This window comes from Lethenteron reissneri, chromosome 65 (genome assembly GCF_015708825.2).
Source record: "Lethenteron reissneri isolate LAM-NWPU_2019-01 chromosome 65, ASM1570882v1, whole genome shotgun sequence".
Classification (NCBI taxonomy): domain Eukaryota; kingdom Metazoa; phylum Chordata; class Hyperoartia; order Petromyzontiformes; family Petromyzontidae; genus Lethenteron; species Lethenteron reissneri.
Window position 1 is genome coordinate 7,067,536 of NC_083843.1, and position 27,785 is coordinate 7,095,320.

The 27,785-nt window shown below is 48.1% G+C and overlaps 1 protein-coding gene across 1 annotated transcript; it reads left to right on the plus strand.

Annotated features, from left to right (window-relative positions):
• LOC133359407 (uncharacterized) lies at positions 1-27,522 on the plus strand. The gene is made up of 10 exons (XM_061577821.1): positions 1-695; positions 2,731-2,821; positions 13,456-13,584; positions 14,966-15,106; positions 18,137-18,244; positions 19,771-19,838; positions 20,506-20,791; positions 22,321-22,596; positions 24,520-24,698; positions 26,888-27,522. Exons 1-10 carry the CDS (start codon positions 642-644, stop codon positions 27,077-27,079), a joined length of 1,524 nt encoding a protein of 507 aa, XP_061433805.1. The 5' UTR covers positions 1-641; the 3' UTR covers positions 27,080-27,522.
• Positions 27,523-27,785: the final 263 nt, after the last annotated feature.

Genomic DNA, 27,785 nt, shown 5'->3' on the forward strand with positions numbered 1-27,785 from the left:
CGTCGCTTGTTGTCACATTGATTCATCTTTGTACATCGCCAGGCCAACGTGATTCGTTTGTTCTACGCTTTGTTGAACACCCCCGGACGATCATAGCCGACGATGTTCGGCAAAGAGTAGTGACATAGACAGACAGACTCAGGCACTCGTTCATACTCATACACACACAGATCCCAATCTCACACACACACAGAAATCCATTCTCAAAAACCACACTTCTTACACAGACACACACACTCACCCACTCACTCATCCAATCTCAAATACACACACTAACCCACTCACTCATTCACTATCAAACACACACACTCACGCACACTCAATCTCACACACACAGACACACAGACAGACAGACAGACACTCACACTCAATCTCTCATCCACACACACAGACACTCACCCACGCTCAATCTCACACACACAGACACTCACACTCAATCTCTCATCCACACACGCAGACACAGACACTCACCCATGCTCAATCTCACACACACACACACAGACACTCACCCCCACCCCCCTCAGCCATACACACACACGGACACCCACCCACGTTCAACCACATATTTTGCGGTCAACAAAGTGTGGCGAGTGACTGGGAGACTCTGAGTGCAGTCCGGTGACGAGGAGCAGAACAGCGGCATGGCCCCGTGGACAGCGATGCGTCGTCTGCTCCTGCTGCTGCTGCTACTGCTGGTGAGGAGGGCCGCTCCTCCATTCATTCATTCAAAGGCAGAGATCCCCCGTGTAGCCTGGAACAGACTGTCGGGGCAAGTGCTGTTAGCGAGTAGCAGCGCCGATGAAGGCGACCGGTGCTGTTGCACACGAGGGGATGGGTGGCCAACAGTCACGCCCGGCCGCCTTTGTCTCCCCAGTGGCGATGTTTACCGCACCAGGTAACTCATTTGAGGCTGAGTCGACCTAGGGGAGGCCCAGGACCGGTTCTAAAATCGTCACTGGTGGTGTTGGTGGCCGTGAGCGGGTAATCGAACTTGGGTCGCCGGGTTCGTAGTGCAGCGTAGCTCTAACCGCCGCGCCACCTCTCATTAATTCACCACCATCACCACCATCATCACCACCATCATCAGCACCACCATCACCACCACCATCATCACCATCACCACCACCATCATCACCACACCACTATCACCACCACCATCATCACCATCACCACCACCATCATCACCATCACCACCATCACCACTATCATCATTATCACCATCATCATCACCACCATCATCACCATCACCACCATCACCACCATCATCATTATCACCATTATCACCATCACCACCATCATCACCATCACCACCATCACCACCATCATCATTATCATCATCACCACCGCCACCATCACCACCATCATCATCGTCCCCTGCTGTGATCAATCCACTGCTGGATGAATAGGCCGCCAGGTGGATTTATCTCAACCCCTCTGCTTCTGTATCTCTCATCATCGTAGTCGTCATGTGACGTCATCATCGTCGTCATCGTGATCATCGTCGTCATCATCATCATCGTTGTCATCATCATCGTTGTCATCATCGTCGTTATCGTGATCATCATCACCATCGTTGTCATCATCATCGTCATCATCGTCATCATCACCATCATCGTCATCATCATCATCGTTTTCATTGTCATCATCGTCATCATCGTTATCATCACCATCGTTGTCATCACCATCGTCGGCGTCGTCAACATCATCATCATCGTCATGGGACGTCATTGTGATCACGCCTGGCGCGCGCGCCTAAGCCGTGATCCTTCAACCCCACACCTCGTCATTATCATCATCATCATCGTCATCACCATCGTCGTCGTCGTCGACATCATCCTCATGGGACGTCATTGTGATCACGCCTGGCGCGCGTAAGCCACCTCGGTGCCGTTTCGGTTCGCATCGGACACAGCGGCGGTGATACACGCGCAGGGGCCGCCACGGTGGCTAGGAGATGTTAACTACCTCGCCTGGTGTACAGGAGGTCGTGGGTTCGATCCCGACACCTGACGATGCCTGCTGCAGTATATTTGGAGTCTACGTCTCTCTCTCTCTGTGATGAGATGTTAACTACCTCGCCTGGTGTACAGGAGGTCGTGGGTTCGATCCCGACACCTGACGATGCCTGCTGCAGTATATTTGTAGTCTGTGTGTCTCTCTCTCTGTGATGAGATGTTAACTACCTCGCCTGGTCTACAGGAGGTCGTGGGTTTGATCCAGATCCCTGACGAAGCCTGCCGCAGTATATTTGGAGTCTGTGTCTCTCTCTCTCTGTGATGAGATGTTAACTACCTCGCCTGGTCTACAGGAGGTCGTGGGTTCGATCCTGATCCCTGGCGATGCCTATTTGGAGTCTGCGTTTCTCTCTCTCTGTGATGAGATGTTAACTACCTCGCCTTGTATACAGGAGGTCGTGGGTTCCATTCTGACCCCCGACGATGCCTGCTGCAGTATATTTGGAGTCTGTGTCTCTCTCTCTCTGTGATGAGATGTTAACTACCTCGTCTGGTCTACCGGAGGTCGTGGATTCGATCCCGACCCCGAACGATGCCTGCTGCAGTATATTGGAGTCTACGTCTCTCTCTCCGTCCCTGTGATGAGATGTTAACTACCTCGCCTGGTCTACAGGAGGTCGTGGATTTCATCCCGACCCCTGACGATGCCTGCTGTAATATATTTGGAGTCAGCGTCTCTCTCTCTCTTTCTCCCTGGCTACCGCTCGCCTTGGAGGGTTCCCTGCACGAGCCGTCTCTCGCCGACGAGTGCGGCGACGAGTTCTACAAATCGCCAGAAGGTTTCTGCTGCGTACTCTGCCGTGCAGGTAAAGCAAACGGCGGGGTGGGGTGGGGTGGGGTGGGGTGGGGTGGGGTGGGATGGGGTGGGGTGGGGTGGGGTGGGGTGGGGTGGGGTGGGGTGGGGTGGGGTGGGGTGGGGTGGGGTGGGGTGGGGTGGGGTGGGGTGGGGTGGGGGCAGCATCGAGACACAAACCCCTGCACCTGCTGCTGCGGTGACCATGTGCCCAGGAGGTCCGTGGGTTCGATCCCGACCCTGAACACCTGCCTGCTCTTCTGCATATTTGGAGTTTGTGTGTCTATCTATCTCTATGGTTGTTATTGTTTGACTTGCATCCCACTGGGATTTTTTCACACAGCGTTGATGTACGGTGCTTTTTCTGGAAGACTTTGCTGTTTTTTCCTGGATTTTTCTGTTTGCGCATAGTCACTTTAAAATGTTTCTTGTTCATGTTTTTGTTTGTTGCGGTTGCACCCGATTCAAGAGCCGAATGGCTCACAGGGCTATACCAAATAAATGACACTGAAATGAAATTAAACTCTCTCGCTCGCCATTTCTCTCCACTTCTCTCTGCCTTGTGCCGATATGCTCAGGTAGTGAACAACATAGTAGTGTATAGCATAGTGGAAAGCATGGTGTATAGTGTAGTGCATCGTGTAGTGTGTAGTATATAGTATAGTGTATAGAGTAATGTATAGTAGCTTAGATTATAGCAGAGTGTATAGTCGTGTAGTGTATAGCGTAGTGTATAATGGTGTAGTGTATAGTGTAGTGTATCATAACAATCTATGGGCAGATAGGTCGTAGGTGTCCACTGCACATTTAGAATCAACATTGCGCGTATTTCGCTGCTGCTATTAATGTCCATAATTTGTGATGGGCAGGTCGCTTTTGAAAAGTGTTATTTGAAAAAAACTTTTTTTTAAACACGCTTTAATGAAATGTACAGTACTCTTAATGGCAGAACTCCACGACTCCAGGAAGTGGCCGCGAAGCTTGCCATAACGTAAGGGACCGTGGTCATTTAGAGCCAACGTCCGTTTACCGTGGACAATTAGAGCCAATCCGAAACATAACACGTAAAAAAGAATGTTTAAAAATGTTTTTTTTTTACTTTTTTATGATAGAATATAGTATTTTCATCAGTATGACATAAGCATACCAAGTTTGCAGTCGATATCACATTGGGAAGTTGGTAAAAAAGTAGTTACAAGATTTGAGGATACAACAACGACAACAACAGCAACAACAGAGTGAGTAAATAGAAAGCGTGTAAAAAGAGGTACACAGCAGCTCAGTGTAGCCTTACACCTGGTAACATTAAAAAAAGTTGAGTTTGAGTATAAGTCTCGATGAGTATGGGTCTCATAACAAAGACTTTTGGGTCAGATCGCGTAAGTATAAATGTGTCGCAACCCTCCACCACCTGACACGGCCAATCAGTAAAATGAATATGAATATCCACGACATTTAGAATTGTGGATTCACGCTTCAGACACACCGGTGGGCTGAAGAAGTAACTAATTGGCGTTTTGTTAACGTGACACATTTTTTACTGAATGGCCGTGTCGGGTGGTGGACGGTTGCGACACATTTATACTTACGCGATCAAACCCAAAAGCCTTTATTATGAACTAGCCTTCTGCCCGTCCAAGGACGGGTGTATTTCAGTAAATCGGAAGCGAAAAGCAGACCGCGACATGATATTTATTGCATTAATTCGCGTGCAATTTTTAAGGCCGCGGTGACACAAACTTATTTCATTTAAAGGTTATAATCCCTTGTTCATTATGACGTCCTTTTTACTTCTATGTCTCAATAGCGTTACGGAGATCACGTGACGTGAGGGTTCGGCCTTTGTAGTGAGGATTGTAAATTGACGCTGAGGAGGGGGGGAGGAGGCGCATCTCCCCCCTATATGGAGTGACGTCACCCGCTAATTAATATTAATTGGGGGGGGGGGTGTCCATTTGGAAGACATCACCTCTTCATGATTAATAATGTGGTGGGCTGTTCGACGTGGAGTGACGTCACCCGCTCATGATTATTATGAGTGGGGGTCCATGTGGAGGGCGTCACCTGTTAATCAGTATTAATGAGGGGGGCTGGCCGACGTGGAGTGATGTCACGTGCGGGACACAGACATTATTGAAGTAAATAATACTGGTCGCGTAAGCCTACGTGTTAAACTGAGTAATGGGTCTCTATGGGTCTATGTGGGTATTTGTGGGAGTCTGTATGGTTCTATGTGGGTCTCTGTGAGTCTGTACGAAAGTGCTTTTAGAGTATTTGTCTGCTGCTATAAATGTCCACCTAAAGATATCAGTCACTTCTTTGAGCTATCATTTGTCATGGTCAGGTCGCTGCTGATAAAAGAGTGACATAGCGCAGTGGGGCCTTATCTGGTTAAAATAAAGATAAACTATCTATAACCGTAATTACCCGTATAGGCCGGCAGGTGTCACCCTGTCATTACACATGCAAACTACATATTATTTTGATTTTAAGCTTTCGTGACTGCAGGAATCCATACTCTTTGGGTCTTTCGGTAAAGTCACGTAGATATATATAAAAAAATCACGACGTTTCGATCGCAACACAAGCAATCGTCTTCAGGTGAAAAAATACAGCAGACGAACTGCTGAGACTGGAGACATAGCGAGATAACTACTGCAGCAAGAGGTTATATAGGTTTCGTTTTATTTACGTTTGCCACCAAGTTACAGCCCCGCTCATGTGGAAAGGAACCAAACTCAGTTTTGTTTTGTCCCAATGACCTCACGATGACAATCAGGGCACGAGTGATTGTTGCCGAATTAAACGAGGATTTCAGTCGACCTATTTATTGTACTGCTATAACAGAATCACACTCGGACATGCATCGACCGCTTCTCTGCACGTCGGGTCTCACTCAACCAACTTTCTGTCGCGTGTCTGTAAACAACTCCCATTGCTCGCTTACACCCGCCCCATTCCCTCCCCATTCCCTCCCTCCCTACTCCCTCCCATCCTCGCTCCCCCTTCTGTTCCTCTTTTTTCCCGATCAGTCTCAGGTTTTTCACCATCGTGAGCACCCTTCAGTCACCATTTCGCCTATTGCTTGTTTTTGTTGTTTTGCTCGTGAGTGTCCATAGCCTTGGACGTGAGTGCACCGAATGAAATAGATGTGCCCGTAATGCAAACAAGTATGCGGTATACATGTAAATAACGAGCTTCTGCCAGGAGGGGGAGGCCCAGCGCAGTCTGCCACAACCAACTCTCCACTTTTTTCTTCTTAGGTTTTTTCGGTAAAGTCACGTAGGTAAAAAATTAAAATTAATAAAAGTAAAATAAAAATAAAATAAAATCACGACGTTTCGGAGGCAACACAAGCTTCCGTCTGCAGGTGGAACCGTCACAGCACGATAGCTGTATCAAGTGAGAGAAATTCTAAGAAAACAGTTCTCTCTAAGAAAACAGTTCTCTCACTTGATACAGCTATCGTGCTGTGACGGTTCCACCTGAAGACGGAAGCTTGTGTTGCCTCCGAAACGTCGTGATTTTTATTTTATTTTTTATTTTACTTTTATAAATTTAAATTTTTTACCTACGTGACTTTACCGAAAAAACCTAAGAAGATGAATCCTTGCAGTCTCGAAAGCTTCAAATCTAGAATCAACTCTCCACTGTCCAGTACGGAGCACACAGCTCCCTCTGCCGCCCACTGCTCCAAGAAGGTTCGGGCATCCCCGTTGAGCTTAGAGTGGCAGAACTCCCCAGCCACACCCTGGCGGAGGAGCAGGGCCCCAAGGATGCTGCGGGCATTTGGTGACCGGCTGCCATCCACAGCCACCTTCCTCGCCCTGCAGATCGCCAGCTTGGCGGAGCCAGTGCCAGATAAAGCTAGTGTGGGGCCTGTAGCATATGTTATAAAGGGGCCCTACATTTTTTAAACATAAATATTAAAACACATAAATGTTTAACTTGCATAGTAAAGTAATTGTATTTTTTCATTTGCTATATAGCCAGGTAATATGACAAATCGCTAACCTTAAACACCCAGTCGTTCATAAAAGTTAAAGGCAGTATAGTACTATACTAAGTGCAGAATCACTGAATCGGAAATGATAGCTTGAAAGCATTTAGCATGGGGCCCTTGAAAGTGCGGTGCCCGTAGCATATTTAGCTACTTTTGCTGCTAGGATAATCCGGCACTGGGCGTAGCTCATCGGGGCATTCACAAAGCCTTCCTGGTGCATGTGAGATCCCCCTGTCTCCCCTCTGGCCAAAGACGAGTGCTGTGAGGGAGAAGTGCAGACAACTTCAGCAGGATATTTTGCAGGGGCTTGGAAGAGCGAATCCAGAGCCTTTGCCCTGGGTGTACAGGTGTGTGCGACCATTTCCACCTGCTCGCCGCATAGGAAATACTGAGGGTCAGTGTCGGTGAACTTCGCTAGGAAAGGCGTTGGTGGTGATGGTGCCATGAGCCAGGCTCCAACTGAAGTCCCTCTGGCACTTGTAGGACGGCTTGGAGTAGAAACTCCTCCAAGGAGGTTTCTCTTGGCCCTCAAAGGGGGAGGGTCACTCTCCAGGCGTGGTCCTTGTGGGTCCTCAGCGTGTCTTGGTGGTGGAACTGGACCATGAACTAGTACGGTTTTTTTCTGTTCGGCTTTGTCAAAGTGGACCTCATGAAGGTCCTGTAGGCGGCACCAAGCGGTGCTCTACGTGATGTTCTTGGCCTGCTCTGGAAATTGGGTTTGGTCCCACCTTCCGACCAGCATCCCACAGCACTTTCCCCAGTTCGTTTTTTGCAGAGGAGGCCCTGGAGTAAATGCCCTGGCAGGCGTGGGGGAGGGAAATGTCACCCAGTGAGCCCATGGTGAAGAGGATGTCATTGGCGTATGGTTTGAGCACCACTCTGAGGCTCGGCTCGTGGAGGACGAGGCCATTCAGCTTCTGCCTGAGAAGGCACAGAAAGGGCTCCACAACGAGGGTGTACAGTTGCCCCTACATGGGACACCCCCTGTCGAACACCCTTTTGATCAGGCACTGGGCTTCAGCGAGAAGCAGGCAGACCAAACCAATGAATCCGGCCCCGACTCCAAAAGCCCTGAGTGTTCCCAGCAGATACCCATGGTCAACCCTGTCGAACGCCTCCTCCTGGTCGAGAGAGAGGAGCACAAGTGGGAGCCCCATCCTCTCGGAGAGGGCGATGAAGTCGCTTACAAGGAAGACGCCATCGTGGATGGTTCTTCCCGGGACCGCGCAAGCCTGGTCACTCTCCACCCCTGAGCCAGCACCGACTTTAATTTTGAGGACAGCGCTTTGACCAGGAGTTTACAATCAGTACACTGGTCGCCAATTCTTCAGATGCCTCCAGGTCGTCCTTGTTAGGGAGCAAGGTGAGCACCGTCCTTCTCCACGACTGAGGCATGGCTCCTGTGGCCACTGCCTATTCAAGAACTGCTCCGTAGTCCTCATGCAGCGTTGACCAAAATGATGAGCCCGTCGATGCCCAAGGAACTTTGCGTCTAGGTCACTCGCTGTGAAACCTTGCTCCTGAAGCTCATTCGCTTCCTCCCCGAGCTCAAGGCGTCCGTCCCGACTGGCAGAGGCGATCGTTTGCTCTTGCTGTAGAGGGGGGGGGGGGGGGGGGAGAGATAATGGCTGCGCTGTCTGAGAAGGCACAAGATGCAACAAAAATGTGTTGAAAATTCTAGAGAAATCACACCATAGAAACCAAGGCCGTCGCCATGGAGTCAAAATTGGGGGGGACCAAATCTTCCAGGGTGTCTGGGGGCCCCAACCCAGAAAAATATCTAAATTTGAAAACTAATTTCCTGCCTAAAATCTTTATAAATTCACTAACACATAGGATGGACTTTTTCTAATTTTTTTACAATAATGTCTAATAGTGTATTGTATTCAATTGCTCTGTTTTTACTTTTTTAAATTTTCTTGTTTTGTTGTATGTAATGGCAGAGATTAGGGATTAATAAAGTACAACCATAACCACAATCATATGAACATAAATCTATGCATTGATTTATATGAAGACAAGTCCAGATATTGTGGCCAAGGTTTAGCAAATTGTTCTTGTTTTTACATAGCATAGCAATAATTTTTTTATAGCAATATGTTGGGGGGGAGATTTTGAGCATATTTGAATATTTATTGGGGGGGATGCGTCCCCCCCAATATATATTATAATATATTATAACTAGCTGTACTACCCGGCTTCGCCCGGGACTTGTATCCACCACGGCCGGCCGCCTTTGTATCCCCAGTGGCGATGTTAATACGCCACACCAGTTACTCGTTTTGCGGCTGAGTCCCTCCCTCACCACTCTCCCTCCCTCACCACTGTCCCTCCCTCACCACTCTCCCTCCCTCACCACTCTCCCTCCCTCACCACTCACGCACGGCCGCCTTTGTCTCCCCAGTGGCGATGTTAATACGCCACACCAGTTACTCGTTTGAGGCTGAGTCGACCTAGGGGAGGTTCAAATAATCGTCACCGGTGGTGGCCGTGAGCGGGAATGGAACTCGGTTCGCCGGGTTTGTAGCGCAGCGTAGCGTTAACCACTACACCCACCGCTCCTCACACACCACACACGCACAGACACAGACACACACACAGACACACGCAGACACACACAGACAGACACACACACACAGACACACAGACAGCACGCTAACCACTACACTACCGCTCCCCACACACCACACACGCACACACACAGACACACACACAGACACACACACACAGACACACACACACAGACACACACACACAGACACAGACAGCACGCTAAGCACTACACTACCGTTCCCCCTACACAACACACGCGCGCGCGTCCATAGGTACACATACACGCGCTTGCTGCAGACACACACGACTGTCAGGGTGCGTACGGCAGTAAACGACTGAAAAAAGAAAGCGGCAATGCTGCGCGAGGAACGCCTTAGACCTGCAACACATTTGTGTAATGCGAGCGTAAACACACAAACACATACAAACACATACACACACATACATACACACACATACACACAAACACATACACACACATACACACACATACATACACACAGACATACACATACACACAAACACACACATACATACACACAAAAACATAGACAATACACACACACATACATGCAGACACACAGACAGACACATAACACACATACATACACACACATACATACACATAAACACATCCACAGACGTACATACACACATACATACAGACACGCAGACATACACATAAACACATACAAAAAAACCCACATACATACACACACACATACACACAAACACATACACACACATATATACACACATGCATACAGACACACAGACATACACAAACATATACACACATACACATGACCCGGCTTCGCCCGGGACTTGGATCCACCACGCCCGGCCGCCTTTGTCTCCCCAGTGCCGATGTTAATACGCCACACCAGTTACTCGTTTGAGGCTGAGTCGACCTAGGGGAGGTTCAAATAATCGTCACCGGTGGTGGCCGTGAGCGGGAATCGAACTCGGTTCGCCGGGTTGGTAGCGCAGCGTAGCGTTAAGCACTACACCCACCGCTCCTCACACACCACACACGCACAGACACACACACAGACACACACACAGACACACGCAGACACACACAGACAGACACAGACAGACACACACACACACAGACACACAGACAGCACGCTAAGCACTACACTACCGCTCCCCACACACCACACACAGACACACACACAGACACACACACACAGACACACACACACAGACACAGACAGCACGCTAAGCACTACACTACCGTTCCCCCTACACAACACACGCGCGCGCGTCCATAGGTACACATACACGCGCTTGCTGCAGACACACACGACTTTCAGGGTGCGCACGGCAGTAAACGACTGCAATAATAAAGCGGCAATGCTGCGCGAGGAACGCCTTAGACCTGCAAGACATTTGTGTAATGCGAGCGTAAACACACAAACACATACAAACACATACACACACATACATACACACACATACACACAAACACATACACACACATACACACACATACATACACACAGACATACACATACACACAAACACACACATACATACACACAAACACATACACACACGTACATACACACATACATACAGACACACAGACATAGACATAAACACATAAAAAAACCCACATACATACACACACAGACATACACACAAACACATACACACACATACATACACACATACATACACAGAGACAAACACATACACACAAACACACACATACATACATACACACAAACACATACACAATACACACACACATACATGCAGACACACAGACACACACATAACACACATACGTACACACGCATACATACACAGAAACACATACACACACATACATACACACACACATACATGCACACAAACACATGCACACACGTACATACACACATACATACAGACACGCAGACATACACATAAAGACATACAAAAAAACCGACATACATACACACACACATACACACAAACACATACACACACATACACACATACATAGAAACACACAGACATACACATAAACACATACACACATACACATGACCCGGCTTCGCCCGGGACTTGGATCCACGATGGCCGGCCGCCTTTGTCTCCCCAGTGACGATGTTCACACACGACAGCAGTTACGCGTTTGAGGCTGAGTCGACGTAGGGGAGGCCCAGGTCCGTTTCAAATAATCGTCAGCGGTGGTGGGCGTGAGTTGGAATGGAACTGGGGTCGCTCAACCAGCTTAATGACTATTTGTACAAAGAACATATAAAGAATCGATTATAATAACCAGGCTACAGTCCACATTATAGACTGGCAGTACACGCACTCAGCTTCATAAGCAGGCTAGAGTGTACATGATAGAGTGGCAGTACGCTCACCGAGTTTAATAAGCAGGCTACAGTCTACATGATAGACTGGCAGTACGCTGACCCAGCTTAATGACTATTTGTACAGTGAACATTTAAGTAATCGATTGTTGGCGCGTTGGGTTTAAAAGTAATATAAATTGCACACATTGTGGTGGGGGTGGAGTGAATAGTAGGAAAAACTTTGATGAATTTACCTCAGAGTGGCGTGGTGGGTGTCGAGGCCTAGTAGCGTGCAGAGCCTGCGGCCTCGCCAAAATTGTCCAGCCGGCAAAGGCATGGTACGGGTGGCGTGCCTTCCCCCCCCCCTCAGCGCTCCAACAATACTGTGTAATGGCTATTATTTAATTATTTACGGAGCCTATGAAAGTGGCGAAGGCGTGGCTAGCCGTTGGCAGGGGCAACCGCCGTCCAATGAAACTGCAGCCCTTGGCGAAGGCGTCGCTAGCCGTTGCCAGGTCCAATGAAAGCGGCGAAGGCGTCGCTAGCCGTTGCCAGGGGCAACCGCCGTCCAATGAAAGTGCGTATGGTCCGAAATCCACACACACAGACAGACAGACATGCACGATTTTATATATATAGATTACGGCCTTGATATAAACACGCACCACGCAACGCAGCAGCGAAAGACAGTGCAGCAGAGGGCAAGATGGGACAGGTCGGAGTGTTCCGGCCAGGCCACCACACTCTGCTTTTCGCAAAGGAAAAATAACACGCACAAAATATGACCAAATAAACACAAAACACAGCACCACAAATAACGAAAGAGTACATCGAGGGAAGCCCCTTCACTTTATAAAAAATGTTAAACACAAAAAGAACGAGAAAAAAACACTGGGAAATGTGAAGTTTTCACGCTTTTGCAGAACTCCGAAAAAACGTGACCACCCTCCTGTTCCTCCTGCTCCTCCTCCTCATCCTCCACCTCATCCTCATCCTCCTCCTCATCCTCCTCCTCATCCTCCTCCTCATCCTCCTCATCCTCCTCCTCATCCTCCTCATCCTCCTCCTCCTCATCCTCCTCATCCTCCTCCTCATCCTCCTCATCCTCCTCCTCCTCCACCTCATCCTCCTCCTCATCCTCCTCCTTCTCATCCTCATCCTCCTCCTCATCCTCCTCCTCCTCCTCCACCTCATCCTCCTCCTGCTCCTCATCCTCCTCCTCCACCTCCTCCTGCTCCTCATCCTCCTCCTCCACCTCCTCATCCTCCTCCTGCTCCTCCTCCTGCTCCTCCTCCTCCTCATCCTCCTCCTCATCCTCCTCCTCATCCTCCTCCTCATCCTCCTTCTCATCCTCCTCCTCCTCCTCCTCCTCATCCTCCTCCTCCTCCTCATCCTCCTCCTCCTCCTCCTCATCCTCCTCCTTCTCCACCTCCTCATCCTCCTCCACCTCCTCATCCTCCTCCTGCTCCTCCTCCTGCTCCTCCACCTCATCCTCCACCTCATCCTCCTCATCCTCATCCTCCACCTCATCCTCCTCATCCTCCTCATCCTCCTCCACCTCATCCTGCTCCTGCTCCTCCTCCTCATCCTCCTCCTTATCCTCATCCTCCTTCTCATCCTCCTCCTCATCCTCCTTCTCATCATCCTCCTCCTCCTCCTCATCCTCCTCCTCCTCATCCTGCTCCTCCTCCTCCCCCCTCGTCTGCTGCTGCCGCTGATGCCGATGATGATGTTGCTGCTGATGATGATGGGGTTGTGGATCTCAATAGTCGTTGGTGACTCCTCTTCCTCCAGGGACGTACAAGGTCATGGACTGCATCAGCGGTGGAGGGAATGGCATGTGCGATCTGTGCCCCAAGGGCTCATTCATGAGCAGAGACAACAGCGAGGAGATGTGCATGCCATGTAGCAGCTGCGGACCAGGTATAGAGATGACTGCACAGAAAGTAGGCTGTTGCCGGATCTGAATATATGTGTGTGTGTGTGCAGTAATTAGATGTTTGCTTAAAATGTATCACCATTATTATTTTCCGTGTGGTCGGACTAATCTGCACATTCTGGTTTCACCGCACGTGCAACTATAACAACAAAACTCATCAAGGCTTTGACAAATAAAAGCGAGCGAGACCGATCAATTGCGTTTGCACATTCTTACGATTCCAGTCCATCACTATGAACAAAAAAGTAATATTTAAAAATACTTTTTTTTAAACACGCTTTAATGAAATGTACCGTACGAGTAATGGCAGAACTCCACGACTCCAGGAAGTGGCCCCGAGGCTTGTCAGAACGTAAGGGACTGTGGCCAATTACAGCCAACGTGAGTTGAGCGTGGACAATTAGACCCAAGCCGAAACATAACATATAAAAAAGATTGCTTAAAAATATATATTGTTATTTTTCATGATGGAATATAGTATTGTCATCAGTATGACATTGGTAAGTGGGTTAAAATTGAGTTACAAGATTTGAGGATACGACAACAGGCAGAGTTGAGGATACAACAGACAGAGTGAGTTAAATAAAAGCGTGTAATAAATAATAAACGATTTATTTTATTTGACCAGGTGTAAGGCCCACTGAGCTACATAGCGACCGGGCCATCACAACTCATATCAGCTCAACGAATTGACTGATACCATTATCACGTCCGGACATTTGTAGCGGCAGCCAAACACTCCAAACGGGTGACGTTGATTCTAAATGTGGGGGGAAATAAAACCGGAGGACCCGGATACAAATCCACGCAGTGACCACCACGGAGAGAGAGAGAAGCAGGCTCCCAATACACAGCATCAGACATCGTCAGGTTCGAGATTGGACCCACGATCTCTTGCATATGAAGCGAGGTAGTTAACATCTCATAGCCACCGTGGCACCTCGCAAAATCCACACTGATCAGTGATCTCTTTGTAATAGCACCGTTTTAAATCAGTGGTAAAACTGGCTCAGGCTCAAGGATAGAACCCCTAACATCTGCCAGTGCAGTCCATGTTCTCCTATAACGCGGTGGCGGTTGCAGTAGGAGTAGTAATTGAGTTCCTGAAGAACACCGCGCTATGAAAAAAATCGAGTTAGAATAAATAACAAATAATGTGGGGAGTCGAAAGCACAATCCACGAAGACTGAGGAAGGCACCTGCAGAGGGTAGCTGCGTCTACTAGAAGTATCCAGCAGTATCCCAGTGCCTCGTGCGATGGTGACGATGCTGCTGCCGCTACGCCGAGGCGGCTGCATTGCGACTCGCGTGTTTCCTACTCGCGTTAACAGTGACGAGGTGCTGTCTGCGTCTCTCTGTCTTCAGACGAGGAGGCGGTCGTGAACTGCTTCATGGCCCAGGACACCGAGTGTTGGTGCAGGGAAGGGCTTAAGAGAGACGCCGATGACTCACAGCGCTGTGTTCCCGACGACTCACGGACCGGTGTCCATCAAGGGTATAAGACAGGTTAGGCCGTACAAACTAAAAACGATTAATCAATGTTTTTCTTTTACTTCACCAGGCGTAAAGCCCCACTACTCAGGGCCGGATTATGGTTCTTGTAGGATCTAGGCATACTGGTTGGTTCTTTCGGTAAAGTCATGTAGGTAATAAAATAAGTTCAATCACGACGTTTTGATTGCAACACAAGCAATCATCATCAGGTGGGAAAACCACAGCAAGAAAATAATAATAAATAATAATAAATTATTATCAGATGATGATTGCTTGTGCTGAAATCGAAACGTCATGATTAAATTTATTTTATCTATACCTACGTGACTTTACCGAAAGAACCAAAGAGTATCCAAATATACAGCAGCAGGCATCTTCAGGGGTCGGAATCGTATGCCTCTGATCTTCGCAGCTGATAGTTTCTCAGTGATGTCATCACCTTTACTCCCCTCTATACCGCATGATGAAGCTGCTGGTGGTTGTTGTTGTAATCAGCCAGCGAAACGTCACAGTAACTCCAATTGTAAATGCTGTTGTGGGTTTAACTCTCCAACACACAACAACCGGTTTTAGTGCCGAAATAGCCACTAATTGGCCACGTTTTGTGTTATCTGACACTGACCCTTCACTCATTGGCTGTGTCGGGTGGTGGTGGCGGGTTTAACGACGACGCAACCTTTATATTTATGCGATCTAACACCAAACAAAAATCGTCATCATAGTTGGGTTCAGGTACTGCCGCACAAAGGACGAAATACCGAATGAATGTTGAATTGCACAGCTTTCACTCGTATTCTGCCACAACGCAGACGTTTTCATGATGCCAATTGGATATATAACGTGATGAATGTATATTAGGGAAATATATTTTTAGTTATAACCCGGATGCAAACTGGATATATGCGATTGAGTGAACGGAACTACGACGTCACAGCGTGAGTAGGAATGAGCAGTTTGTAACAGCAGCCTCGGCATAGCATGATCATAATCATCATTGTCACACAAGGCATTGGGATGCTGCTGGATGCTTTTAGACGCTGCTACCCTACATGTGCCTTGATCTTTGTTCAGGCCCTTAGTTTTGCATAATCTCGCGAGTTATCACGGACTGTACTTTATACCCACCCCGATATTCTATATAACTAGCGGGAAGTACCCGGCATTGCCCGAGTCTTAAAAATATTTCAAAATTACTCTTAAAAATCTAACAGCAGTGCGTACTGACTGTGGTGGTACCCGGTCTGATTACGGCAGTGCATACTGTGGTTGTACCTGCTTTCACTGCAGCAATGCATACTGTGGTGGTACCTGCTTTGATTACAGCAGTGCATACCGACTCTGGTGGTACCTGCTATCACTACAGTAGTACATACTGACTCTATAGCAGTATTTATGGACTCTATAGTGCAAAGTACTCACCTGACAGAGTGGCGTGGTGAGGCCTAGTCCTGTGCAGAGCCTCTGGCCTCGCCTAGATTGTCCAGCCGGCCGAGGTGGCACCTTGGCAGGCTGGGGCTGGGCTGCTACCACTGACCCCCCCCCCCCCCAGGCACGATGTCCCCAGCCACTCTGCAGTAATATCTACGGCCTATAGTGGTAGCATCTCGCGACTGTATAGTAGTGTAGAGGTGATACGCGCTGGGATTAGGGATCGTATGCACAGTGCGTGATGATTGGCTGTGTAGGTGGTGACGCGCGCTGACGGTGGAGGATCAGGGGTCAGCGCGGGGTCGTGGGTTACGGGGTACCGATTGGCTGTGGGCCGGTGACGCGCTGAGAGGGAGTGATCAGGTGGCAGCGCAGTGTGATTGGTGGAGTAATGTTAACACGCGCTGGGGAAAGCGGATCGTAGAGAGAGTGCGTCGTGATTGGTTCATTAAGGAACGACGCTCACGTCGACGCCGCATCAGCTCCGTCTCTCGTGAGCAGGGGCTATAAAAGGGGATGCACACAGGCGTAAGGGCAGTGTGTAACCAGCGAAGAATGAAGACGGGGATGAAGACCTAGAGCCCTGCGGTACCTAGCCCCGCTGTCCTAAGGGGACCGGGACTCTGTGTAACCCAGAGGCGAGTGTAGTGTGTGTAGCCATAGGTCTACACGAGCCGAATGTATTGTGTGTAGCCAGGGCATAGGGTCTACACGAGTCGAGTGTATTGTGTAGCCAGAGGCATAGGGCTTACACGAGTCGAGTATATTGTGTGTAGCCAGAGGCATAGGGTCTACACGAGTCAAGTGTATCGGGTGTAGCCAGAGGCCTAGAGCTTACACGAGATTAGTGGAGTGTGTCGTCGGAAGAAGAAAGACCACACGTTGTATTGTGATACCTAAAGGATTTAATAAAAGTGTGTTACCCGTCAAGAAGTTCCTGCCGTCAATTCCAATACTTCAGTAGTAATAACTGCACGCATCAGGAATTTACCTGAACGTTTAGTGTATTTTTATAGCATTTTAAACGCGAATGAAAATGTCCCCCTCACTCCCACTGGAGGAATGCGACTTGGCATGGGCCGTCCTCCCCACCAAAGGCACGTGAGTTGGTATGGTCGTGCACGCGTCATAAATAAATAAGTAAGAAAGTGCACAGAAATCGCACTAAATCGCTAACTAAACTAATTTAAAGTTGATGGATGTGAAAAAGGAATAGCGCTTGCTCACCATGGGGCTTACGGCGTGGTACCTGGCTATTTTTTTTTTACTTAAAACCCCACCGTTGGAGTGGCAAGCGGGTGACCACACACAAACCCTGCCACAAACAAACACCGCCACACATCCACACACAAACCCCGCCAGAAACCCACACACAACTTTTTACTTTTTTATATTTATATCGGGGTGGGTATGTTCTTCAGGAACGCAACTACGCTACTGCGTGTTATAGGAGAACACGGACTGCACATTGTCTCCAAACGTCTGCACGTGATGATGATGATGAAGTTTACACCTGTGAATTGCGCTGACTTCTCTCTGAATGTGAAAGTTTAATGTTCTGGTTTTCTCGTATAATCTTTGATTTTTTAATCTTTTTTTATTCAACACGCACAGCTGCCATTGGATTGGCGTTCACCCTCGTAAGCATACTCGCGCTGAAATTAGGAGTGATCGTCTTCAAGGGACGAGACTTGCCGACATTAGGATGCACGTACCAGCACGGTAAGCGCAACGCTCCGTCCTAAAAGATGTAAAGCAAAACAGCGGTCCTTTTGGCTTACGACGCCATCGATTAACGATATTTAGAGCTGCCTCCCATCGGGGGGGTCCACGTTGTTTTTCATTAACAGTACATTTTCGATCAATGACTGGCGTGCGTGTCTGTTTTACGACATCACGTGGACACGCAGATTTTGGCCAATCAGAGCTGCTCCTGAGTGGACTCGCATACCTGTCAACCCCTTATGAGTGCCCCTACCTTACCAAAGACCATTTCAGACCATATTGGTCACCCCGTGCCCCTTATAAATCTCAACGTCCATACTACAGTCCCATCACAAGGGAGAAACACAAACAAATAGGCAAAAATAGCATTTGCCCGTATTGAAACGGCTGTATGCCGTATGGACCTAAAAACTAAATTTCCCTGTACAAGAATATAGCTGTGGTAATGGGCAAAACCTGCATGGGTTGTATTATTATTACGTCCAAACCCACCGCTTCACGGATGTGTTGCAGTTTCTCATTCTACGGCGACCACCCTTCATTGTGTCGTTGCATTGGTCCTCCTCTCTCTCTAGTCAAGATGTCAGGATGCTTTCCTGACTAGGGGTGCCACGGTGTCTAGGAGATGTTAACTACCTCGCCTGGTATACAGGAAGTCGTGCGTTCGATCCCGACCCTGATGCCTGTTGCTGTATATTTGGAGTTTGCGTCTCTTCTCTCTCCTCGTGGTGGTCATAATGGTCGCGTGGAGTTTTCTCCGGGTCCTCCGGTTTTTTCCCTCCACATTTAAAATCAATGTCATGGCGTTCAGAGAGTGTTTGGCTGCTGCTATACATTTCCACACGATGATGATAATGATATCATCCACTTCGTTGAGCTCTCATTTGTGTGGGCCAGGTCGCTTTAAAAAATACGCTCAGTGGAGCCTTTCCTGCTAAAAAAAAAAAGTATTTATGGCGACAATTTTTATAGACTTGTGTAAACTGCTTTTATTTGACAAACAAATTATACATAAAGTAGAATAGAGAGTGGTATTCCTTAATATATCAATCATATAGACTTACTTTTCACACCGATGGTTGTGCAGTATACATTTGCAATGGGTAACTGAGCATGCTCTGTTTAGGTACTGTACCACGTTATGATCCACCATCCCATCTGTAACAGTAGTACCAGTACTAAAGGCAGTACCTACTACGACTAGTAGTAGTAAAATCTACTACTACCTGTAGTAGTACTTGTCGTAATAATAGGTACTGTACCACGTTATGACCCACTATCCCATCTCTAAAAGCAGTACCTAGTTCTAGTAGCAGAACCTTAACGTTACGATTCACCGTCCATCTCTTTGCTTCGATTAAAGTACTTTAGATCTTACATTCTGTTTGTTAAGGAAACGCATCCTGGACGTAAAACCGGGGTACGCCTATACTGTACTAAGTTGAAATAAGACACGATGCTTTGTTCGGTATCTGATAGCAGCAGAAGCATTGTCATCTCACTCTCACGTCTTAATTCCACAGGCGCTGCAATCGAAGGGTACCGAATTGTTCCTTCCCAAATTCTGGAAATGCAAACAGATGGATATCAGGTAAACTCACCACTGGAAACACTCGCACTCTCCTTACTCTTCAGGCTTGGACACATATGTATGTATGTACGTTGAACTTGCTTCACACCGTAAGTAGCCAACTGTGCAAATCTGTGGGTCTCTATGGGTCTGGGTGTCTGTGTGTCTCTGTGTATGTATGTGTGTATGTATGTATGTTGAACTTTTTTCGCACCATACGTAGCCAACCATGCTAAACAGGAGGAAGGATACAGTCCGTGTTCTCATCAAACGCGCGGTAGAGTAGTTGCTTTCCTGACAAACACCATGTGATGGAAAAAATCGTGTAATAATACATTATAAATAATACAGGGGTGAATATGAAGCACAGTCTGTGATAACGCGCGAGACAATGCGTAACGCAGGGCCTGAACAAAGACCGAGGCACATGTAGCGTAGCAGCATCGAGAAGCATCCAGCAGCATCCCAATGCCTCATGTGATGACAACGATGCTACGCCGGAGGTAGCCATATTACACCCACCACTCATTCCCCACCAGCCCTGTAACGTAGCAGTTCTGTTTGCTCAATTCGCATTGTGAAAAAAACAACTCCTATGGGGCATTACAGGAGACCACGTACCGCCTCACCACCGGGGTCCAATTACACCATGGTTACATTGCATGCATCTCGAGTTGCTCCACCGCAGGTGAAGATTGGGAGCGAGGCGGTGAATCTCACCTGCGACAGCAGCGAGAACATCAAGGCATCAATCCGGGTGGATCCCTCGCACCTCCTACAGCACCTCCATCACTTCAAAATGATCCCGGCCAACGTCTATGAAGAGGCGAAAGACAGGAGTCGCAGGGAGTGCGTGGAGCTCATACTGAGCCACTTCACCAGCCAGGGGGAGCTGGGCTGTGAGAAACTCTGGGAGGTTCTCTACTACTTCAGTAACAACTACGTGCAGCTGCGGAAAAAGGTCCACAGCAGCGGTACGACGGCCCTCAATGTCACCCGTCCCAGGGGGATGGCAAACTTGTGGCTCCGGGAGCCGCATGCTGGTGGCTCTGTGACTGTGCCCCACCCCCCCCCCTTGTGACTCTTTAACTCCTCCACCACCCCTTTCGACTCTTTGGCTCCTCCCCCCCTCTTTGTGGCTCCGTGGCTGCCCCACTCTGACAATGCACAAACGGTGAAAACACCCCAATCTCCACCGTCGTCATGCTGCTGTTCAAACCCCCGCAATGGTGCTACAAATGGTGATGATGTCTTAAATTAGCGAATAACCACTCCCACGCGTGACATGTTCGCGGCAAAAAACGTGCAAACAAAACGTGCTCTCTGCCAATGTCTTTGTGGCTGTTTACCTTTTTGTCTGAGAACTGGCGGTGCAGCGACAAGGCCGCAGAGAAGGCTACCGTATCCTGGTGTTGTCGGCCAATCGGTTTCAAAGACAACACACGCACAGTGATCCCTTACTGACCGCGAGGTTTTAGTATCCGCGGATGCACCTGTTTACATACCTGTCAAACCCTTATCAGTGCCCTACCTTATCACAGAAAAATTCAGACCTTATTGGTCAGCCCGTGTCCCTCTCAGCATTCATCCTACAAAGTCTCAAGGGAGAAACAGAGACAAACACATTTTTTTGCCCATATTGAAACAGCTGTACGCCGTATGGACCTTAAAACTCAATTTCCCTGTACAAGAATATGGGCTCAACCGTATGGGTTGACACGGTATGTTTTTACCAACCGCGCTACCGCAAGCATCTCGGCCTGAGTGATATGCGAATCGCGAGAGTCGCGGCTTTACTACTCCCAGGTGCGGGCGGTTTCCTCGCTCTTCCGTTTCCTCCGCGGTGCCGCCGTACACTTTCAGTTAATTCTCCCGGCCCCTTCTCGCCCAGCCCGTTCCAAGTTCCGCCAGCCTGTCTCCGTGCGCTTTCGCTGGAGCGCTCTCGGTTCGCCGTTATCGCCCGATTCTCCAGCCTCCACTTCAATCTCTTCCATTTTCTCCTCTCGAGAACCCCGGAAGGGTAGCCGCAATGACCTTCCACTCTACTCCCAGTGCTGTCCTTCAGGCCCTCACCCAGGGCGTCCGGCCTGAGCTTGGAAATGCAGCGGTGATGACAACGCCTTGGCCTTCTTGCCGAAGAGTCTGGCTTCCATCCTGACCACGAGGAAGGCTTCTGTTGGGGGTGGGCGCATCAGTTGTCTTGAGTCTCCAGGGGTAGGAGAGATCCGTATTACGCAGCTTACCCTGTTGTGATGTCTTCCCAAGTCCAGTGGGAGTGAATACATGTGTGGTTAATGCGGACTTGATTCCTCGCCAAAAGGTATCATACCTTTGGGTGTTTGAACACCTTAACATCTCCTGGTGTATTTCCCAACAGGGCAAAGAACACCGATTAAAATGTTTTCACAACTGTAAGAGACGTTGTTGGCTAGGTCCATCTCACGCGGGAAATTGAGCCGCCCAGAAAGGAATTGACACCCGTGACTGTGATTGCCACCCACAGGCGTGGCGGTGCGCTCTGTCCATAGCAAGCATGCTGACTTGAAGGCGTGGATCGGAAAGAACCCAGGGCAACTTCTCGAGCTGCTGATGAGGCAAGGACGGATCACCACCGAGCTCCTCACCAGGGCCAGGGGCGAGCGAGACGAGTATGAGTGTGCTGCTCGCATCCTCGACTACTTCGTGGAGAGAGGCAATGACGACTGCCTCAAGCTGCTGCTCACTCTGCAGGACGTGGGGCCGGTGTATCCCGAAGTCGAGCAGTGGCTGAGATCCCTCGGTAAGAGAGGGAAAGTGACGCATTCAGAAAGAATGACGAACAAAAAACTAAGAGTAGGTTTCGATTTAAAGCTTTCGTGACTGCAGTGATTCATCTTCTTGGTTCTTTCGGTTAAGTCATGTAGAATAGAAGTAATAAAATAATAAAAATAAAACATAATAAAATACAATTCTCACGACGTTTCGGCCACAACGCAAGCAGCCGTCCTCAGGTGAAGAACAGGTCGGTCGAGAAGAATGACTCCCGTGACCATTCAGACGCTGTCTTCTCGACAGACCTGTTCTTCACCTGAGGACGGCTACTTGCGTTGTGGCCGAAACGTCGTGAGAATTATTTTATTATGTTTTATTTTTATTATTTTATTATTTCCATTCTACGTGACTTTACCGAAAGAACCAAGAAGACTAAGAGTAGGCTTTACTATCCCCCTTTTCTGGTGATTAAACTGTAAACTATTTTTTATTTTATTTTATGAGACATAGGCCCTCCTGAGCTACGTCGCTATTTTTCAGTTAGATCGCGTACCTATAAATGTGTCGTTAAACCCTCGACCACCCGACACACTCGATTAGTAAGATTTGTCACGTAAACAGAACATGCCAATTCGTTACTAGTCGGTAAAGTCATGTTAGTTAGAAATAAAATAAAATAAAACAAATCACGACGTTTCGATTGCAACACAAGCAATCGCCCACTTCAGCAATTTTTTACTTGAACCATTCGGATAGCTACGTAGAAGCGAATAATCAAATAATACATTATTTAAATGCATGCCTACAACGGGCAGCATACTTAAAAAGGGATTACCATTGGTAGGGCTATTTTAATAAACACAATAGGCAGGAAGGACAAGTTCAAAGGGCTCGCATAATGCACATGCATAATGTACGTTGCCTCAATAATCCCCCCCACATTGTGCAAGAGCGCAGAAGGGTGGTCAACACATCCACGCCTCTATATAAGGAACGAAACAGTAAGACTTCTCCACAAATCTGGCAGTCGTCTGATGAAGCTAGTTGTAATTACTGGAGAAACGTCGTACTCAGTTTATAAATATTGTGACTTGGCTCTCCAACACACAGGTGTGCTGTACTAGTGACGAATTGGCATGTTCTGTTTACTTGACAACCCTTACTAGTTGGCTGTGTCGGGTGGTGGCAGGTTTTAACGACACATTTATATTTTTATGCGATCTAACCCAAAAAACTCTATTATGGATGATATTGGTCGCGAAAGCCTACGTGTTAAATTACAATGAGTATGCATTGCCTGTTGGGTTATTAATATGGTAATCAACGCACATTATGCATGCACATTGTGCTTGTACCTCCTGGTGGCGGGTTTGACGACACATTTATATTTACGTGATCTAACCAAAAAAAACTTATATTAAGGTCAATTTACATACCTACACAGAGACCCACATACACACAGACCCACAGAGACCCACAGATTTGCACGGTTGGCTACATACGGTGCGAAAGACTTTCAACATACATACACACTACTACGCACTACACTACTTTACAATACACTACTATACACTACACTTTACACAGCCTCCGATTAGTATAGTTGGCTACGTATAAAGGAAGTTCAACATACCCACACCCACTCACTACTGTACACTATACACTACACTACTATCCATTATGCAATACACTACACGATTATACACTACACTATACACTACTATGATGTACACTACTTGAGCATATTGAGATTACAAAACAGAGAGAGGAAAGTGGAAACAACAAAATACGAAATGTGCAGTGGACCACCTTCGACTACGGTGATATCTGCCCCATGGATTGTGATTGATGATGAATATGGAAAAGGGTTGAGCAATGCTGTCGCTTTGACTACGTGTTATTAGTCATGTCATTCAGAAAATGACCACCGCCCTTGCCCCCTGTCTTTCAGAATTTCTCAAAGAGATCTCCAACACGTTCATCGTGTGCCTGAACCGGCACTCCGACCACGTGCTTCACGATCGAATCCGCCTCAACAAGACGACGCTGATTAGAGCTCTAGCGAAAGGGCCAAATATGCTGATCGCACAACTTCACAACCGGGGCTTTCTCACCAATAACCACAGACAGGTGGGCGATTTTTGTTTTCTTCTTCATATTTTTCTCTCCATCGAGCGTTTTAAAACTGCTTTCCTTGTACGTGGAAGTCCAGGGTTGGTGGGGGTTTCTGTCGAATGTTTCTGAAAAGTCCTCCTTTTTACACGCTTTAATTTATCTCACTCTGTCTGTTGTATCCTCAACTCTGTATGTAATATCCTCAACTCTTTCCGTTGTCGTATCCTCAAATCTTAAAACTCAATTTAACCAACTTCCCAATGTCGTATCGACTGCAAACTTAGTATACGTATGTTATACTGATGACAATACTATATTCCATCATAAAAATTCATATATATTTTTAAGCAATGTTTTTTATATCTTATGTTTTTGCTTGGGTCTAATTATTCACGCTCAATTGACGTTGGCTGTAAATCACCACGGTCCCTTATGTTATGGCAAGCTTCGGGGCCACTTCCTGGAGTCGTGGAGTTCTGCCATTACTCGTACGGTACATTTCATTAAAGCGTGTTTTTATAAGAGTATTTTTAAATATTACTTATTAAAACCCACATTTCAGTCAAATGCAAAAAGTAGATAGGTTTGCTTGATCGTTGAAAAGGCATAATATTAAACCAATCAGTCTACCAGATTAAAACTTTCCCGTTCTGATGATGTTAAGTGTAAATCATTGGTCATCCATGTTTTTCTTCCTGTTTCAATCCGATGACGTATGTGTGCATTGTGAGGTTTGCTCTTTATTTTTATTATTAATATGGGAGAGAGAGGAGTTTGGAACCATTTACTCTCCCCATGCAATTCCCTCATTAGTAGAGAGCACCAATGCGGATTATTATAAGAGTGCTTTAACAGTGGTATAAAGATGGACAATAATTCAATCTGGAATACTGCGAGTCTTAACGAGATTTATAATTTATTAACTATGCCTTGAGACAATTTGTCCAAGGACGAGAATCAAAACAGACAATAATTTCCAACATCTACACAGCGCCCCCACGCATCGACAATTACAAAACACTGAGCTCTACCGACTCCTCGAAACTCCTCGAAACTCGAACAACACACGGCTACACAGCGCCCCCTGTGTGTTGGCAACAACAGAGCGCCGTGGTAATACATAAAACTAGATGACCGTTCGTACCAACTCTCACACACGCTCCGCCCTTCAGTGATGCAATGGGGCAGCATAAATCCAGGGTACACACGGGATCTGCCGTCAAGGCCATGCATAGCCTCAAAGATTCCCAGGACCCGACAGTGGTTGTCTTGGTTTGCATTTATAACTGCGCTCTTGATATAGCCACTCAAAAGGCGGTGGTGTCTCGACTTGTTGGAATCCTCCAACCGCAACGTTGAACAGCTCAGCTGCAGTCGTGGTCACGAAGTTTACATCGTCGGTAGCGCTCTTGAGAGACTCCACGTGGCGACAGTCTCGGGACTTGGCCGGCGCCTCCAACCGCAATGTCGAACACTTCAATGCGGCCGCAGTCTCGGTTCCGCAGCCTTGCACCTGGCAGTCGTCGCTGGTCTTCTCCGGGAGTCTCTTGGTCGTGGTGGGCGTCGATCGTCGCCTCTCTGTACCCCGGTGGCGCCCCACTTGAATCCACAAATTTAGCCCCGGGCACATGACCTCTCTCTCTCTCTGCCCTTCCTAGCAGCCAATTAGCTGCCTTTTGCTGGGTGGGAGACATTCGTCTCTTGCCTCTCGGCTCCTGTCAATCAACTTGGCATGTGCAGCAACCTCCAATGGGAACCTCGAAAATTAGTTATACTAAAGCCGATTTTTCTTGTTGGCAACACCTGGCCACCAACCATGCATAGCCCCGTCGAACACCCCCCCCTCACCCCCACCACCTAGCCTGTTCCGACTGGCCAATTTGTGTCCTGCCGCCAATTAAGGCCAGACCGAGTGGCACCGTCGCTTCCGGAGGTGGAGGTTGCCAGGGGATTCAACTCCCTGACCACTCACCCACCCCCTTACCTCATGTAACTTTAGCCACCTCGGCATGACAGCGCTCACCCACACCATTACATGCGTCACATAGCGCCCCTGAATACTGAGTACAACCGCAGCTGGGTTTGTCGCCCCCATGCGCCCCCCAACCGCCTGCCGTTTTGTCATTCCCATCGTAGAGCGCAACGTTTGAGTCTGGCTTCGTTGCTCCTTTCTCCCCCCCTCTCTCCTTTCCTTCTCTCGACAGATGCTGATAAACATGGACTCTACTGAGGCCACGGTGCAGCTGCTGGACTTTGTCCTGAGCAAGGATCAGTGGAGCGCCAAGGCTTTCTGGGAGCTCCTGTGGGAGCTGAAGAATTCGTACCCTCAACTCGGGGACACCTTCGATGGCTTCCTGAGGAAACAAGTGGAGGCGAAGAGTAAGCTGGCGGGCTGATGAATGTTGCCAGCTTGGGACACTGGCCGACTGTTCATGGCAACAGTCGCTGAAGTGGAAATTTCACGCTTTTAAAATATGGTGGTATAATATTAATTTAAAAAAACAAATTGGAATTTGACCCCGTCAGCATTTATGTTCAAGCGTTTACACTTTACAAGAAAATAAGGGGTTCAGGAACTAATTATGCAACGATAGACTACTAAAACGTGGCAATTTCTTGGGATGACGTTTGACTCTCCTCCTCAACAGCAGCAGCAACGTCCAGTGTTGGGGCAGCTGCTGTTAGCAAGTAGTACCTGTGAAGGCCGGTACGGCACACAAGAGGGGGTGAGTGGCCAACACCACGCCCAGCCGCATTTATCTCTTCAGCGGCGATGTTTTTACACATCGCACCAGGTACTTATTTTGAGGCTGAGTCGACCTAGAGGAAGCCGACCTAGGGGAAGACCCGGTTCTGATAATCGTCGCTGGTGTTAGCCACGAGCGGGAATCGTACTCGGGTCACCAGGTTCGTGTGCTAATTGCTACCCTACTGCTCCCTATCCAGCAGCCCAACGCAATTTCCTTTGCTTTCCCTATCCCAAGCACTTATCCTCACCCTCCTCTGCCCCCCTCTTCCTCTCTCTCACTCCCCTTTCACCCCCCCCCACATTCCCCCTCTTCTCCAATCTCTGCCTATCCCTTAATTCTAACCAAAATCACT

What these genes read in the sequence shown, in the direction of transcription:
- LOC133359407 (XM_061577821.1), top strand. Translation starts at nt 642, where the DNA reads ATGGCCCCGTGGACAGCGATGCGTCGTCTGCTCCTGCTGCTGCTGCTA. An exon ending in ATGTAGCAGCTGCGGACCAG is followed by an intron (nt 13,585 to 14,965) that starts GTATAGAGATGA and finishes CTCTGTCTTCAG; the next exon opens with ACGAGGAGGCGGTCGTGAAC. An exon ending in TCACCAATAACCACAGACAG is followed by an intron (nt 24,699 to 26,887) that starts GTGGGCGATTTT and finishes TTCTCTCGACAG; the next exon opens with ATGCTGATAAACATGGACTC.